This window comes from Vicugna pacos, chromosome 7, assembly GCF_048564905.1.
Source record: "Vicugna pacos chromosome 7, VicPac4, whole genome shotgun sequence".
Lineage (NCBI taxonomy): Eukaryota > Metazoa > Chordata > Mammalia > Artiodactyla > Camelidae > Vicugna > Vicugna pacos.
In genome coordinates, this window is record NC_132993.1 from 49,570,138 (window position 1) to 49,587,771 (window position 17,634).

The 17,634-nt window shown below is 35.6% G+C and overlaps 1 protein-coding gene across 4 annotated transcripts in view; it reads right to left on the bottom strand.

Moving 5' to 3' along the window:
• HDAC9 (histone deacetylase 9) overlaps positions 1–17,634 on the bottom strand; it is a 638,632-nt gene that overhangs the window by 197,586 nt on the left and 423,412 nt on the right. For all 4 annotated transcript variants that reach the window (XM_072964902.1, XM_072964900.1, XM_015245630.3 and 1 more), the window contains 2 exons: positions 13,295–13,415; positions 8,760–8,809 (listed from right to left, as the gene is read on the bottom strand). In XM_072964902.1, the coding sequence (XP_072821003.1) occupies positions 8,760–8,809; positions 13,295–13,415 (171 nt within the window). The remainder of the gene's footprint in view (positions 1–8,759; positions 8,810–13,294; positions 13,416–17,634) is intronic.

The window sequence follows — 17,634 nt, forward strand, 5'->3', positions numbered from 1 at the left end:
TTCTGTTTTGTAAATAAATTCTTTTGTGTCATTTTTTTTAGATTCCATACATAAGTAATATATAATATTTGTGTTTCTCTGTCTGACTTAATTTAGTATGATAATCTCTAGGTCCATCCACGTTGCTGCAAATGGCATTATTTTATTATTTTTTATGGCTGAGTAGTATTCTATTGTATATGTATATACCACAACTTCTTTTTCCAATCATGTATTAATGGACATTCAGGTTGCTTCCACATCTTGGCTATTATAAATAGTGCTGCTATGAACACAGGTGCATGTATCTTTTTTGAAACAGAGTTTTCTCTGGACATATTCCTGGGAGTGGGATTGTTGGATCATAGGGTAAGACTATTTTTAGTTTTTTGAGGAATCGCCATACTGTTTTCCATAGTGGCTGCACCAGATTACATTCCCATCAACAGTGCAGGAGGGTTCCCTCTTCTCCAGCCTCTCCAGCAGTTACTGTTTGTGGGCTTTTTAATGATGGCTGTTCTGACTGGTGTGAGGTGATACCTCATTGTAATTTGATTTGCATTTCTCTTATAATTAGCAATATTAAGCACCTTTTCATGTGCCTATTGGCCATCTGTATGTCTTCTCTGAAGAAATTCTTATTTAGGTCTTCTGCCCATTTTTGGATTGGGTTTCTTTTTTTGTTATTGAGTTGTATGAGCTGTTCATATATTCTGGAAATTAAGCCTTTGTCATTCACATCATTTGCAAATATTTTCTCCAATTCCATAGGTTGTCTTTTCCGTTTGTTTAGTTTCCTTTGCTGTGCAAAAGCTCCTAAGTTTATTTAGGTCCCATTTGTTTACTTTTGCTTTTATTTCTACTGCCATGGGAGACTGACCTTGGAAAATACTGCAGTGATTTATGTCAGAGAATGTTTTGCCTATGTTCTCTTTTAGGAGATTTATGGTGTCCTGTCTTATGTTTAGGTCTTTAAGCCATATTGAGTTTATTTTTGTGTATGGTGTCAGTGTTCTAACTTCACTGATTTACACGTGACTGGCCAGCTTTTCTAGCACCACTTGCAACAGATTTCTGTAGGCTAATCTTGTTCTGTTACCTTGCTGAATTCGTTTATTAGCTCTAGTAGTTTTTGTGTGGAGCCCTTAAGGTCTTCTACATATATTATCATGTCACTCTTATATAATGACAATTTTACCTCTTCTCTTCCAATTTGGATCCCTTTTCTTTCTTTTTCTTGTCTGATTGCTGTGGCTAGGACTTCCAATACTTTGTGGAATAGAAGTGGTAAGGATGGGCATCCTTGTCTTGTTCCAGATTTTAGCAGGAAGGCTTTCAATTTTTCACCACTGAATATTACACTGGCTGTGAGTTTGTTATAAATAGCTCTTATTACGTTGAGATATGTTCCTTCTATACTCACATTGGGAAGAATTTTTATCATGAATGGATGTTGAATTTTATCAAAAGCTTCTGCATCTATTGATGATCATGTGGTTTTCATCTTTTCTTTTGTTGATGTGGTGTATCACATTGATTGATTTGCCCATGTTGAACTCTCCTTGTGACCTTGGAATGAATCCAACTTGATCATGGTGTATGATCTTTTTTGTGTGTTGTTGGATTCTCAATACATGTGTATTTAATAAATGTATGAATAGATGTTGAAGTGTCTAATGGACAGGCAACAGATTAGGGGAAAAAAAGAGTGATCTCTAGGAGCAAAGAATTTCACTACTTGCAAGCCTTAGTTTCTTATTTCTTTGAGTGATCACATTTCAAAATGATATAGAATCATCCTGAGAAGTCTTTACAGATTATTGTAAGGGATAACAATATATCCACAGTAAATATTAGAGACCATATAAATCATATTATTCAGAATACAGTAACAGAATAAATTAACCAAATAATTTTGGATGCATATCATTCTCAAATGTATTAGTCTTAATAGTCTTACTAGTGTTTATAAAAACAATGAATCAATGCATCCTTCATTGTTAAGATGAGTCATCACTTAGTATTAAATCCTTTATTTTACTTATTACTTTACATTCAAAAATAAGACACGGCACAGTGACAGTGATGCAGCTGGCCTAGGAGTTGGGAGCTACGGATTGTGCTTGGGGTTTGGAATGACTTAAGTCCTAGGGACTTTGCTGTGAACTGCCTGCTATGGCTCAAGCATTCAGTAAACTACTTTATTTCAGTTTTGGATTTTGAAAGAAAAACTATGCATTACTTGAGAATTTTAGTAGTTATACTTCACTAAACTTTCTGTCAAAATACTTTACAAAGATAAATCAAATAATGATACGTCAATATTACGTATTGGATATTAGCTTGCTACAGGATGACTATCTGGATCTGGAACTACCCAGGGTAGCAATATGATACAAAGAGAAAATGTAAGTGCAGTTTTTTCATATCGAAATGAAAGGCTGACATGGGCATGAATTTATCTGCACTTCAGTCTAAACAACAGAGAAACTGTCCCAAAGATTCTTTTTTTCTTCTAGGCTATCCCATTTCCTCTGTCAACTTAAAATTTTGTTTGACCTAAGGTTTTATATGTTCTAGACAGTAAGAAGTGGCAATCAGTAGATAATTACATATTCAAACTTATTTATGATTGTATACTGTACTTATGTATTTGTTATTTCTGAACTTGTATTTCACAGAACCATAGATTTCCTGGGTTAGGTAGAAGCTTAAAGCTCATCACCCATATTCCTTCAGCAACTATAGAATCTAAGATGCAATTTTTCTTGTCTGAATGTTTATAATCAAGACATGTAGACAAGTGAAGAAAAAGAACAGAGAAAAATGATAGAACAAGAAATTCCAGAAATGGGTATGTTTTCTTCTTCTCTGCTATTGCTATTACTTTGGGTGACATAGTTGCATGTGTATTGTTTTAAATAGGTGTTGTAGTCCCAAGTATAAAAAACACATGTAAAGCTTTGATGACGGCATTTTTAAGTTATCTCATTTTGACAATGGAATAATTTTGATCGCTTTGTTATATTCATCTTTACTTTAAATAAGGAAACGAAAATGAAACTTCAAAATGCATCCTGTTATGTTTAGCCATAATGTCAAAGCAATCGAAAGAATTTTATCACAGATAGTATACAACAGTTAGGTGAATTAAGGAGGAAGTCAAGGTTTTCATTTCTAATTTTACTCTTCCCTGCAATGGACATCAGACACCTAAAGATTCTATAAAATTTTACAGTTTGTAGTAAATACAGAGTAATGTATATATGTCTATCTCTGTGGGGAGTGTTGTCTACTTCCCTGCAACTGTTACTGAGCATACACAATTAGCATAATCTACGCAATACTAGAAACTTCCTTTGTTATTTAGAAAGAATTCCCTGCCTTGCATAATATTTTGTACTAAATATTTTCCAAGTCTCAGGCAACATGATCTTCTTGTGGAATCCACCACATGAAACAAAATTCTCAAACAATTTCATTAAGGCAGCTTATCTGTTTTACTTTTTTCCAGGTGCCGTGGGGGTGTTCCTGCTGGTATCATTTGCATCAAGTTTGGAACTAATGAAAATCCAAATACAATTAGAAAGGGAGATGAGGAAAAAAGAGATTCCAATTCAGGGTGGATCCTCTTATTATGCTGGAGGGAAGAGGACTGTGATGCATCTTTGATAGCAGCAGTGGAGGAAATGAAACACTGATTGCAAGCCAGGTTTGAACTGAACATTAATATGAAGGAAATCAACATTATCCTGATTACTCCATGTGAGAAACAGATGCCATCCCCTCCTCTTTCTGCAGAGGTAACAAAAGGCACTGCGCCTGCTTGGGGATAATTAGGTAGGAATAACACATGATGCTTACTTATACTTACGATAAGAGGAAGGGGTTCCTGAATCATTATCAAAATTTCAGGAACATCCAAATTTTGGCATAAGCATTAGGTTCTGATTTTGGGGGTTTTTTGAGGGGAAAAAAATTCCCTTCTAATCGGCAACTGCTTAGTGCATTTGTCAAAAACATAGTGTGTTATTAGGGCCTAAACAGTTAATGCCTAGATGCCTCCCTCCAACCCCACATTCATAACCCACCCCCAACACACACACACACACACACACACACACACACACACTCTCTCTCTCTCTCACAAAAACACATTCATTCCTAATTGTTCTTGAAGATTTCAAAGACTGCTCTGACTTTCTCCATTGTTTTATAGTATCAGAGAATGATTTATTTACTCAAGCTTACAACTGCTTGAGTAACCCCCACACCCCTCTTCTTTCTTTTCTGTTCTGGAAGCTCCCTCCTCTGAGCTCCCACAGCACAACATTTATCCAAATTAGCCCAAGGAAAAGGCTATGAGCAATGAGAAAAGCAGTCTTGTTTCATTAGTCTTTGCATTCCTGCTCCTTGTCTAATCACTGGCAACAAGCTTTATTTTCTTCTTCCTGCCCTTTACTCCTCTTAAGATGGCACATGTTATACCTTCTAAAATACTGATTTTTGTTTCAAGGAAAATCACTGCAAATAGCAAGAGAAAAATGTATTAAACAAACCTTTCTGTTACATTGAATTTAACTATATGTCCATAGATTTGGTCATAACATTCCTTGATATTATAATATAATAGAGAACATCAGAGCAGTCTTTGAATGGCTTGCCACTGGAACTTTTAAAAAATGTTACTGAAGAGAATAAAAGTGGGGGATCAATGTGGTACAATAAATGGGAAAATAATATGATTGTATAAATGCAGTGTAAAATAACAGACAAAATTTTCTTCTGAATATACCTCTGCACATATGTAATATACATGTATATGTAAATTTCATATATCAGAGGGGAGAGCTTACATTTTAAATTTGACAGAATGAAAGAAAATTTGACACATTTCATCCAAATCTGCCTTCTTTATAAGGAATACAGTTAGCATATAACTCAAATGTCTGCTGAAAACCTCTGAGCACTTGAAATGAGTCTTAAATTACCTCCACACCATCACCTAATCCTTCTCCCCTTCTGCCCCTCCCCAAATCACAAAAAATGACATCCATAACCCTCACAGGGTGTCAGATCCAGGCATAACCAAATAGAATACGGACAGAGTAAAAGTCTGTAATAAAAAGTCAGCTCTGTGTTCACAGGCCGACCGAGTTGCTGCTGGAAAAGGTGCCTTGATTAAACCTACCAGAGCCTCATTTCTGGCACATCTTTGACCAGTTAGGCAGGCCCAGATTCTGCCCATGCTCTACAAACCCTCATTCCTCCCAGGGAATTGCTCTGCCTCTTCTACAGCTCCTCCTCCTCCAATCAAGGGTCTGACACTGCCCATTGACCAAGTTTATTTTTCTGCCTTTTGGCACCAGGAGCTTGTCTGTTGTAGGATAAAAGTGGAATTCTCTGCTGTCTGCAGGGCTTTCCCCAGGGAACAGAGCATGAAACCCAAACTTATATATAAAATCATATCCTGTTTGCAAACATCATATTCCCTTCGCTTCTCACTAATCTGGTCCTGTAAACCCCAGCACAGCTTGAGAGCCCATTCCTCATCTAAACAAATGCCATAAGCCCCTTTATACTTTTACAACCATGTCAAAAAATAATATTGCCTGCCAATAGTGATGTGATTGGAGTTGCCTCCTCCGAGCCATAAAAGAAGTGCAGAGTCTGTTATCAATTTCTCTAAGTGTATCAGGGGAATTATGGGTCGATTCAGTTCCAAGTTATAAATGACAACTCAAAAGCCGCAGAAGCGTTTGAAGCTGGGAGCTGATGACGACATTATCATAAAAGCCTGCTCGTCCTTGCTTTTGTGGGTTTTTTTGTGGCCTATCAAGTGCAGAGGAAAAAATAAGGCTGAGAAATGACTTCAAGATTTCTTCACACAGCAGCAGGTCAGATGGCTAGGAAAATGATCACTATTTTTAGTGATATACCCTGAGGAGTGAGAACTGCACTGGCTTTTGTTTCCAAAGTCCCTTAATTATCTGTTTCACTGTATGATGACCAAGTCCTGGGATTTGGTAAAATGTTCTTTTCAATTGGTGCATTTTCTTGTAGTGCAATCACACAGTAATCAGAAATGAGTCATGCCATAGTAACTAAAACAAAATGAGAACCAAACACAAAGGAATTTGGAAACCTTGAGGCTGTTACTCAAAACGCAATTTTGGAGAGCACACTTGAAAGGACCTTAAATACCATTCATCCATTGAACTACTTGACCAACACACTGTCGAATTATCGCATACAATTTTAGGGGGAAATTTAATGAGAAGTAGAGAGTTTTTAATTTCATGATGTCCCACGTACACCCCTCAAAAGCCAATTCATACATCAACATTCAGCAGGTATAAATTAAACCCATCTAGTAGAAAAGTATATATTCCAGGTAACTGGGGTTTATCTTAACAACTGGGGAGCCTTTTGGAATTTAAACCAATGGGTCCATCTTATATAATATTAGCCAGAAGAGTGCCTTAAGACAAAAGCAATTTCAGTGGTTTCTAAGCTTGCTGGAGTGTGCCCACGTTGCTTAGCTGGACCAATCCAAGTTCATATTGGGTATCTTTTGTATATTTGGGTTGTCCTGGAGGTAAAAATTTAGACTGATAGAAACCCAGAGGACCCATAGTTTTTCTTAGGACTTATGTCAAAATCAGAGATCTTAAGAGTCAAGATGGTTCCTAAATGTCTAAGAACATAATTTAGTTCCTATATAAAAAACACTGAATCAAGCTAGTTCTCTAGGGTATCAGCAAGTGTATGATATACACACACATACACACATTCATCTAGACCTACATAAACACTACCAGAAAACCTATAAGCCAATTTAACGAACAGAGGTACCTCTCTCCAGCCCTTCCCAGCAGTGATGGAGTCAAACTAAGCTGGTCTTACTCTTCCTGCCTCTGCTTCTCAAGCTACACTTACCCACTACCACTGCTGCCACCACCCAGATTAGGTCAGTTTTATTCTATGACACTCACTGTGCCAGAAGCAGTAGTCACTATTCATTTCTTGGGCACTTCTAAGAGTTTACTTGAGCAGTTCTGGCTAAAGAATAAGAAATTACCTTGGTATGGGCTTAGCACAGTTGAGTAAATGTACTTCGTGTTCAAGGGAGAGTGAATTATGGGCACAGCAGAGGTTAGACTTGGGAAGTGGGTCCTAGAGAGCTGTCCTCATTTCAACTCTGGGTCATGAATTAAATATACCTGTAAATGAGTGGGGGTTTGATGACCACCACTCTTTTAACAGCTTTGATTTCCTCCCTATCTCCATACCCACCGACTAGTCATTAGCTTTGTTTCATTCTTTGCCTCATTTGCAGGTAATCAGCCATTTTCTTAACGTGGCCACTTGGGGTGTTAGAAAGTAAGTGCAAAAGCCAATGAAACCCATTTTAAGAGTCAGTTTATCCTCTGCTTTCTAGAATGATTTTGTAAGCTCCTGGTTTCACAGGAAGTTTGCTAAAAATGAGCACAGATTAATGTGGGATGGTGACTGTCCTATGCTGGGAGCGAAAAAGCATAGCTCACTGGTGAGCTGCCACAAAGGGGACCACACTACACTAGCCACACAGCTGCAGTGCTCTGCTCCAGGGGCTGCAGCTGGTCTACTGAAGATGAAAGCCTTGGAAGGATCTAAAATACTCCTTTGGAACTCCTCCACATGGACATGCACATCAACCTCATACTTTCAGTCTTTCATCCTTTAATGTGTAGCTTCAGGAGAATAGCCTCATGTTTCTGAGCTTTCAGGTTCTCATCTACAAAGTGGTGTTAATGACTATTTTACAAAGTTGTTAAGAACCTCAGTTGTATGCTGATAAACTATAAAGTCCACATAGATACTGGTTGTAGTTGCCATTCCTATTTCTGGAGGGCAGAGTCATAGGTGAAAGAATAGAAAGATTATCCTTGCTAAATCCAGCATCACCAAAATTATAAAAATTATAGATGAAAATATATGGGATTCCCCTCTATAAAATTTAGTTATAGCAAACTATTGCCTAAAACATACACAAAACTAGCTATGTTATTCCCCTTCAACATCTGAGAAACCTAACCGATTTAAATTCCTTAGTCCTTGGAAATCTGATCTAGAATTATGTTGTCCTAACATGACTTAGCACTCAATTCTACAGGATGATGGTTTGTTACTGGTAAGGGTTAACTTTAAATAGATTGCAGGTTATAGGGTATTTTCTAATCATCCACAAAAATGGAGACATTTTTCTTCATATGTCATTGAATTTGAACAAATTTGTCCTTGAAATGTGGTATAAATATCCTGGATCAAAAAGGCTTTATTAATTATTGAAGACAAAAACGGCCCCGGGGGTTCACAAACAAAATGCCCCACAATGTCAAGTGCTTTGTGAAGTTTACGCCACTTTCACCAAAAACATAATGAATGTGTATACTCAGTATGATCCTACTGAAAACTGAACTCTGCTGTAAAACTGTGTTAAACCGTCCATTACGAACTTTTCTCCAGTTTTATAAAAGTCTAGCAAAGTGGCTTCACACAGGACCGTACAGTCAGAAGAACCCTACACTTGGTTCAATTCACTATTTTCACCATGTTGAAATTCTTAATAATTTTTGAACACAGAGGTCTGCACTTTCATTTGGCACTAAGCTCTACAAATAACATAGCCATCCTGAACTCCAGCATAACTTTTACTGAGAAACAGGTTTAAATATACATGAACAGATAAATCAAAGGAGATATTTTTAGAAGTTTATGTTACTTAAACTCATACTTACCCCAAGTCCACCACAAGGTAATGAAGAAAAAAACTTTTGAGAGGAGTCACCTATACAATATGAAGACACAAAAAAAGTGTAATTTAAGAATATAATTATAGCTTTTAAAAATTTTGGTATTTATTAACACATAATATGTCACATGGCATTATCCAGTTGACTCAGAAGAAAACTGATCAAATTTTAGTCAAGAACTCAAAGAAAATTAATACAAATAATATATGTAGAGTCTATTTCCTCATGAGGAAAAACATATACCTATGAAATTTGAGTCTCAAGATTTAACTGCCCTACACATTGTAAATATATTACAATACATTATTTATTAATAATTTGTTATAAATAACTCAGCTAGTCCCTCTAAAGTAGTGTTTGAGCCACAGGACTATGAAATACACTGTTATTTTTTTAAATGTTTCAAATATTAAAAACACTTATTCAAGTATACAGACTTATCTTTAAATTCTACTTCAGATAGCTAAGACCAAGTATACTATAAGCCTACCCAATATCCACAATTTTTTAAAAAAACAAGTCATATAACACTATAAAAATAACCTTTTGGGGGATCTATATGATATACATATAACTATATCTTCAAAATATATGTCAAAATCTTACTTGTGACTATCTTATAGAACTGAGATTTCATGAAACGTTTAATCATTTTTGTTTACCTGCATTTTCATTTTCTACATTATCTACTACACGAATAGAAAAAACAAAAATAACTACTCCTAAACCTCTAATACAAAAATCTATCTTGCAAAGTAATTAAAGGAAAGGCAGTGGGTATTTCTATATCATAGCCAAATATCTCTGAAGTGACTCAGCTGGGTCACTCAGGAGATTAGTGGTAGAATCAGGTACAAACTTCCATTTCACCTATCCTAATTCATCTGTTCTATCGGCAATCAGTGAAATAAAAAATAATGAAAATTGAAAACAGGTTTGTGATGGAAGTCACTAGTCATGTCAGTAAGTCTAAACAGATTTTACTGTCATAGAAGAAAGTTTATTTTGAAAACAATAAATCCTATAAGTCGATGTTTCAAATGCAATTGCTAACAGATGGAAAATGATAAAGAAAAATATAAGTGCAAATGAAAAAATAAATATCTCATATGTAAGGATCTTCATGAAAAAAGATAAAAAGTCAACATAAAAAATAAACAAATGGAAAAAAATTAAAACTGGAATACCGACATCAGTAAAAAATAGATTTAAAATTTTATGGATAGCTTGGGGAGGGGTAAAGTTTTCTTAGGTTGTTCCTCATAACAAAGATATTTCTGTATCCAGTGAATATTTAGAAGAATATATTCATGTCACATGTGAAATTAAAATGTATAATACTGTATGCTTTAATGTCTGAACTCTTCATTCTGTAGTCAGGGAAGAAGGTTAAAGATAACATCACAATGTAATAAAGTGATTTTTAAAGAATTTCTTAAAAATTATTAAATACTAAGAAAATATAAAAAAAATAATACAATGCCTCAGGAAAATCTACTTCAGTGCTGTTTAAATAATACCAAACAACCAAACTAATTGATACTTTAAATTTAGTAGTGTAAAAGAAATTTTTATTTCACTGAATTGATTTGACTTATTTTTTAATAATATGATATTCTCTTATCCATGGACTGAGATCTGGCTAACCACAAGATAATGAAAACTGGTAGTAAAAATGACAGGAATATTAATGCTAAGGAAAAACTCTCACCAGAAATCATTGGAGAGAATGTTTTAAAAGTGTCACCTTACAGGGTCTGGAGTATTTAAAGAGATAAATGGTGCCTATTTTCAAATATAATTATTTTATAAGGTATAGATGTCTTTCAAGGTACAAAGACTGATGGATTCTGTCATAATGAACTTTTATTTAAATCCTTCCAACTCCAAAACATAACTATCAAAAGTAGTGGTATCAATTTAACTCAGAGAATTCATACAATTGAATGATTTTCAATTCACTGTGTGCGCATACGGACAAACCTCACCCCCACCCCAACATCTGTGTTGGGAAGGACTAGAGGAAAAAGAGAATGTATAGGGGTAAAAGAAAAGGCTAGAGAGAGAGAAAATATCTTGATGGTTATGAACTTTTATACATTCATACATGGCAGCTTCAATCTGGTCTTTTAGGTATAAATAAAAAACAGGCCACAAGAATTCAAATTTCATAAAGATCAAAAAAATATAAAAAGTGAACTTTTAAAAGAATGGGATTATTCACTCAGAACCTGAATTAAAGAAAATCAGCCAATTTTCTGGATTCATGGGAGAAATTAATACAGTTCAGAAGCGTCATCAAAGTTGAATTTGGTGCTTGATATCAAGACCTAGCAATGCATCATCCCTGTTTACCTTTGCACATGTAACCTGCACACTGTGTTGACACTGTTGCCCTGATCCCTCAGAGGTGACTTTGAAAATCCACATGTGTATGTATCTAAAGTTAACTCTAAAATCATCAACTGCATGAATTTTATCCCACATTAAATATGCAAAACTAATGAGATAAATGGCCAATTTATCTGGATGAAAACTATGACAATTAAATTATTCGTACTTGGGTGTTTTCAAGCATACATACTTGAAAAGGACCTTTGTCCAAGTTCTAAATTATATATGAGAACGAGAATATATGAATATATATATTCTTTGCCAAATCATTACATTTTAAAATGATATATATACCGATTATTCTGAGAAAATTAGTTTTGTTCAAAAGTGTCAAATTTCATTAAAAAACAGTGGTATTGCCATGTTTCATAAGTAAAGCAGTTTGGAGTTGCCAAAGTTTAAACTTCATTTCTTTTACAAATATGTCTTTACTCTTAAAATGTGGAACAACTAGGTTTTTGGAACATCTCTCAAACACCTATGTGTAAATTTACCCTAACTAAATCCAAAGTACCTAGTACTATACCTAGGCTGATTTACAGTTTGAGATAACAGTTTAAAAAAAATGGGGTGGAGGGGAGTTCTACTTGTTTTCTCTTAATTAAACCAAAAAATCAAAATGGACATAGCTTCCTATCTTTAAAATGCATGAATATTTCATTTTCAGAAGACCATGGAAGTTACTGTCTGGTTTACTTCATCATTGTGATAAACTGAGTGAGATGATTAATTCATGTCAATGTAACGACACTTAATATACAGTATGCATAGCAAAATAAGTACTTTATTTAAAGATCTGCATGTGCAGAGATTGATACCTTTAACAGAAAGAATTAAAAAAATTGAGTATATATGTTTAGATTGACTCATTTACCTTTATATTAACAAATAACTTTAATCCGACTATAAATTGTTTTTTATCATCAAAGTTTCATAATACGTTTTCTAAAAGTTGAGTGATCTTTCTGTGCTCCCCTTTCTGTTGATGTCTTGCCACCTTCACGCGTGCACATGCACCCATTCAAACATATGCCTTTACTTTGTAAGTTTAGCGATGTCTGCCACTTGTTTTAAAAGGGAAGACTTTTAGTATTGTAACTGGTAACTGTTAATTTCCCCTTATAATTGCTTTCCAAGATGCCTGCCTACTACGTGTCATGCACTTGCTGTTGAATTGTTTAAGATTAGTTAACATAAAACCATTTCGAAGTAATACTGAATTGGGTGAAAGAGTCCAATAATATGAAACTCACACAGGTTTGTTTGAAAGAAAGGGCCAAGGAAACGTCCTAAAACGCCTTTTTAGTTAAAACACTTAAAATCTAATCCTTCTGGCATACATTGCCGTGTCACATATATTGTTATTTCGTCATAGAAGATCATTAATAAACTTGGTTAATATAATTGTCTTAGCTAAAATAAGGTTTTGTCATGAACTTTCTTCAAAATCTGTTGTTTCTATCACTTATATAAAATTTATATGAAGTTGTGAAGCATAAATTTTATTTTAAAATCTGATAGTAAAATTTTGAAAAAATCATACATTAACTAAAAATTATGCTTATTGGTTTTCTATGTCTCCCATCTATTTTACTATTTAATTTCATAGTTAAAATATGCATTAAATAGATTACATTAAGATTTTAAACTGCAATCTTACTATAAAATAGTGTTCTATGCATAGGAATATGGACTTTTCACCTAACATAAGTTGTATTATGCCTTTTGTTTGTTAGGGTCATAGAAAACAGAACCAAAAGGAACAAAAGAAATGTGAAAGATGAAGATAAATTTGCATAAAGAATGTAAAAACCTTTCTTTAAAGCTTAAAAATGTAAGCAAACGCAACATTTATTCCTGAAAGCTAAAACACTATGAAAAAACACTATTGAAATACAGAGTAATTTGAAAGCAAACATCATGAAACTTGCACTCTCATTTTTTCTAATGTAGAAATCTTAATCCATATTGGCTTCTATTGCAAACTACTCATTCCACAGAGCAATGATGTTGGAAAAGCTGATTTTCTGTCACACAGCTTGCCAAGTATTTTGAACTGACACCAGCACTGACTAATGATAGTGCTGGAATGTGCTGTTCTCAGTAGAATGGAGGCTCATACAGACCTAGAAGTGTCCTGGGGTCCAGCTTCTGTCCGTCCAGGGGGTTGGTGCCATATAATAGTGAGTGATGTTCAGAATGAACAAGCTGTATTTCCTCCAGGCTGGCTTTTCGACCTTGAATTCGCTGAAAGAAAACAGGAGAAGCCTACAGTATTCCACTGACAACATTTAGAAGAAAATAAGACCCCAAATCACATTTAAGATGATTAATAATGGGCTGAGTTTCATCCTGTAGGAATGTGACACTGATGTGCTTAGTGAAGTACCATAATAATATCTGAAAAATGAGTGTATGCAAGGTTCAGACCCAGTGGATTGCTCATGCCTGAACAGTCCACTTACATAAAGTATATTCTTCTTTGGCCTATAAAAGGTAACTAACAACAACAACAAAAAATAGTTAACTCCTTTGTGAAAGTATCAACTTAACTAACGGGAGCTACTGTTTACCTGAGAAGTAAATTGATCAAAATCTTACTTTACATTCACCAGAAGAAGTTGATGAAACAAATACCTTATTGTTTCTTAAAGGATATAAGTAAGTACCAACACATTTTAATGTATTTGATTATTACAAATATGCTGATCACTTCATGTTGGGTACCTCACAGTAATGTTCACCTAGACCAATGCTACTCAAAGTACATTCTACACGACAGATGACAGTTCAGGAACTGTTTGTGAGTGGTCTGTGATGAGGTCTGGACAGAAATTGAGAGAAAATATTTAGAAACTTCTATAGTAATTTGACAGAGTATTTTTGTGTCTGTTGAATCTAAATATAACCTTACATGTCTTCAATTTTTATTCCACTATTGCAGTATTTCATTTTTCATGCTTTTATAAAAGCATTGGTCTGTGGAAATTACACAAAAACAATAACTGTTGTTTAATCAGAGAGAGTTTGAGGCACACTAAACTCAGTCAATATTTTTACACCCATGCTAGGCAGAAACTTCCACTTCAACTAACCAAGAATGGTCCTTCAACACAGACAAAACTGTACATTAAGTTAAACCTCAGTCAGTCAGTCAAATGGACAAAGCTTTCTTCCTGGTCCCATTTCTTAGTTGGCACATCTTTGAGCCCAATAAACATCATGCTGGTGGACAAAGTTAATTAGCCTTGCTTTTTAAAATTACTATGCTTCCTAAAATTACCCAGATAGCATTATATATTTCATTTAAAATATGTTTCACAACAAGACACTTGTAAGTTAATATGTAAGCAGAGAATTTCAGTGAAATTCAAAGAACATCTATTCAGATAATGCTGTCCTCCCATGTTCCTGACCATGAATCACCAGCTGACATGGAAACATCAGGTGACAACAACACCTCTCTCAAAACCAAGACAATTCCATATTCAGCCTCCCTAGTTTAAGGTGATGTGGCTGTGGCTGTGTGGTTCACTGAGGGGGCGGGCAGGGAAAACCTCAATACACTGACGCTTCCTAGAGGTTTGCTAGGTAGAGGTATTTGTCATTGAAAATAAATCATCATGTCACAGTGAGAGAGGAATAGCTGGCGACCTGAGGGGTAACAGGAAGGCAACAGGAGTGATGTAAAACAGAAACTTCTCAACACTGTGCCACTATGTGCTGAATAAACAAACACTTAGAGAATTTGCTTTGTCACAGCATTGAAGTTCCCTGTTTTTGACACCCTATTTACATTTTTTAGAAAAATAAAAATATGTTTTTGAGAAATTACCCCAGGTAGGTGTTGAATGTTGAAATTAAACCAGGTAGGTAATGCTGAAGACAAAGGCAAATTTAATGACGGCTATCTGGACAGCCATTGCTCTGGTCAATAAACAAACCAGTTACTGACTTAGGTGGCTTGATGGTAAACACTGAATTTGGAAACATTTATGGAAGACCAGAACAACGAAAGAAGCAGAATGACAAGCAATGAGATAAAATGAGAAAGAGAAAGTTCAAAGTCACTATTAAAGGGAACCATTTTAATTGTGAGATTTCAGCTGGTGGAAAATCCCCCAAGGTAAATAGTGGTAACTCCATGGTCTGAGTCATCTAAAATTGGAATGAGCAACATCAGACTGGAAACCAGACTGTGGCAACCAGTCCCGGTCTGACAGAATAATGAACACCATGAAATAACAGGGCTTCCATCTCTCATTTCTGTGAGTCTATGAAATTCATAGCCACTAACATGTTATATGCTGATACAAACAGCTACGTCTCCGATGCAGCCAGCTCCATAGCTAACAATCGGACCCACATGTAGACTAGTGTCATAAAGCTTTATCAATTTTTTCCCTTTTCTCTAAAGATATTTTGCTCCTGATATCATATGAAATAACATTAATAATAAATATATCTTTATGTTTTCACAGACTAGCCATTTATTTTTACATACCATACATTCCAATGCTTGCCCCAACTCCTTTCTTATTCTCCCATAGCCCCACTAGTATTCAGGCTGAATGCTCAATGACACATTTGAAAAATAATCTGCTAACAAAATTCAATTATTGACAGTAGCTCAAGTGCTGATAAATCTTAAGAGGACATCTGCTGGGTCTCAGCGATCCCTTGTGTACCATCAGTTAACTGACGGTAAGAGGGGGAGCATCTGGTCCAGCCCACTTAGCTTTTACTTATTCTAAGAGTATCCCCTCCCAATTTTCTCCTCGTCACTATTAAAATGGAACAAAGTGCACGTTTTCCCCTTTCTCCTCCCCCTCCCAACTCCTAGCTCTACTTCTCTTTGACTCCCAGGAAGTAATTGACACTGGCTCTTTTTACTATTACAGAATATGTTTCTCACAAAATAATTAAATATAAGTACTAATTCTTCACACTTTCTGCTTCTATGGCTGCTGGGGAACAAGACCACAAGCAGGGTGTACATGTTTCTACAGAAGGACAGCAGTGAAAACCAATTCAACATGAAAAATGTTTCTAGCTGGAGAAAGGATCTGGAGAGAGCATGTTTCGAGGTTTATATCTCACAGGGGCACTGCTATGGGAACTCCGTGGATGACTAAGTTAAAACTTGTGAAACAGCAACAATTTTCCTTCCTTCTTAACACATAGGGTCTCCTGGAGTAGTTCGGCCTCACTCCTACTAGATGTCTCAAATTTGTCACATTAAACGTTTCCTCTCAAACTGAGGTCCCCAATAGCTTTCATTTTCCAGTATTATAATCAGTAATTCATTAAGTTACGTGCCTGTGCTTAAATATAGAGCTTTTTGTTTAATCCTGTCCTATTTTCTATTTCCTGTGTACCCCTTATTCCTTCAATTTTCTCATATGATGCTCTCGAGTCAAAGGTCAATAGCATAATGAGGCACAAAACAGGACAAAGTGCTCCGATAATCGTAGTTTAGGGTGATATTGAGTTCCGTTCTCAGAGATATTCAGTCTGCAGGATATCTATCTAAAGTCATCTGTGATTCTGACCAAAAGAATTTTTGAGAATTGTGAGTAAATTTGGACACTCAATGTACATAATGTAAGGCACAGTGTTCATCTGGGTACTTCCAACTTGAGATCCAAATAAAGGTCTTAAACACCTTGCCAATATTGGTCTAAAAAAGCAAGCTTATAGCTCTACTTTCATCTTCTTATTAAAGAAACCCTGTGATGGACGATGTATTCACTACTGTATTTTCATTCTCTGTGACTTGCACAGTTTCTTCTTCTGACAGTAGGAAAGGAACTAATGTGCCCCGAGTGCCCACTCAGTGCTATGCACCTGAGGATATGATCTTACTTAGATCAGAGCCCCAAACAGTCTGCATTCAGGTTTGAAGTTTGACTGAAGTTGTTTAAAATGACCATATCATTGAGTCCCACAATACACCATGGCTCTTTCCTAAAGAAATAGTCCTTCTGAATTAAAGCCTGTTAATGCAACCTGATTATAGAAGGAATGTTCTGAACATGATCTACAAAGTCATACTGTGACAGGATAAAATGCAGCCTACCCACACCCACCCACACACAGAGCACACACACGGTATAGATTCATTTTTTTTTTAATGCCAAGGAGCAGGGAAAAAAGGAAACAGTTCTATTCCTTCCCCTCTTGTGTTCAAAGCCTGGATTGAGGCCAGTGTCCTAATCAGTTCTCATTGGCCCTGGAGGAATCAGAACCTTTTGTAAAATATAATAAAGGGCATAAAATCATGATAAAATGCATGAAAAAGCAGTGCCTTTGGTTAGGGAACTAGAAATAATTTAGCAGAACAGATGGATTGCATTGGTTTGGTATTATTGAGGACATGAAAGGGCTCATTCTGTGGCAGTTCTGAACTAAGAGAAAATGTCCAACTTAAATTTGACAAGTCAAAGTACCTGCCTTTGCTGGGGGA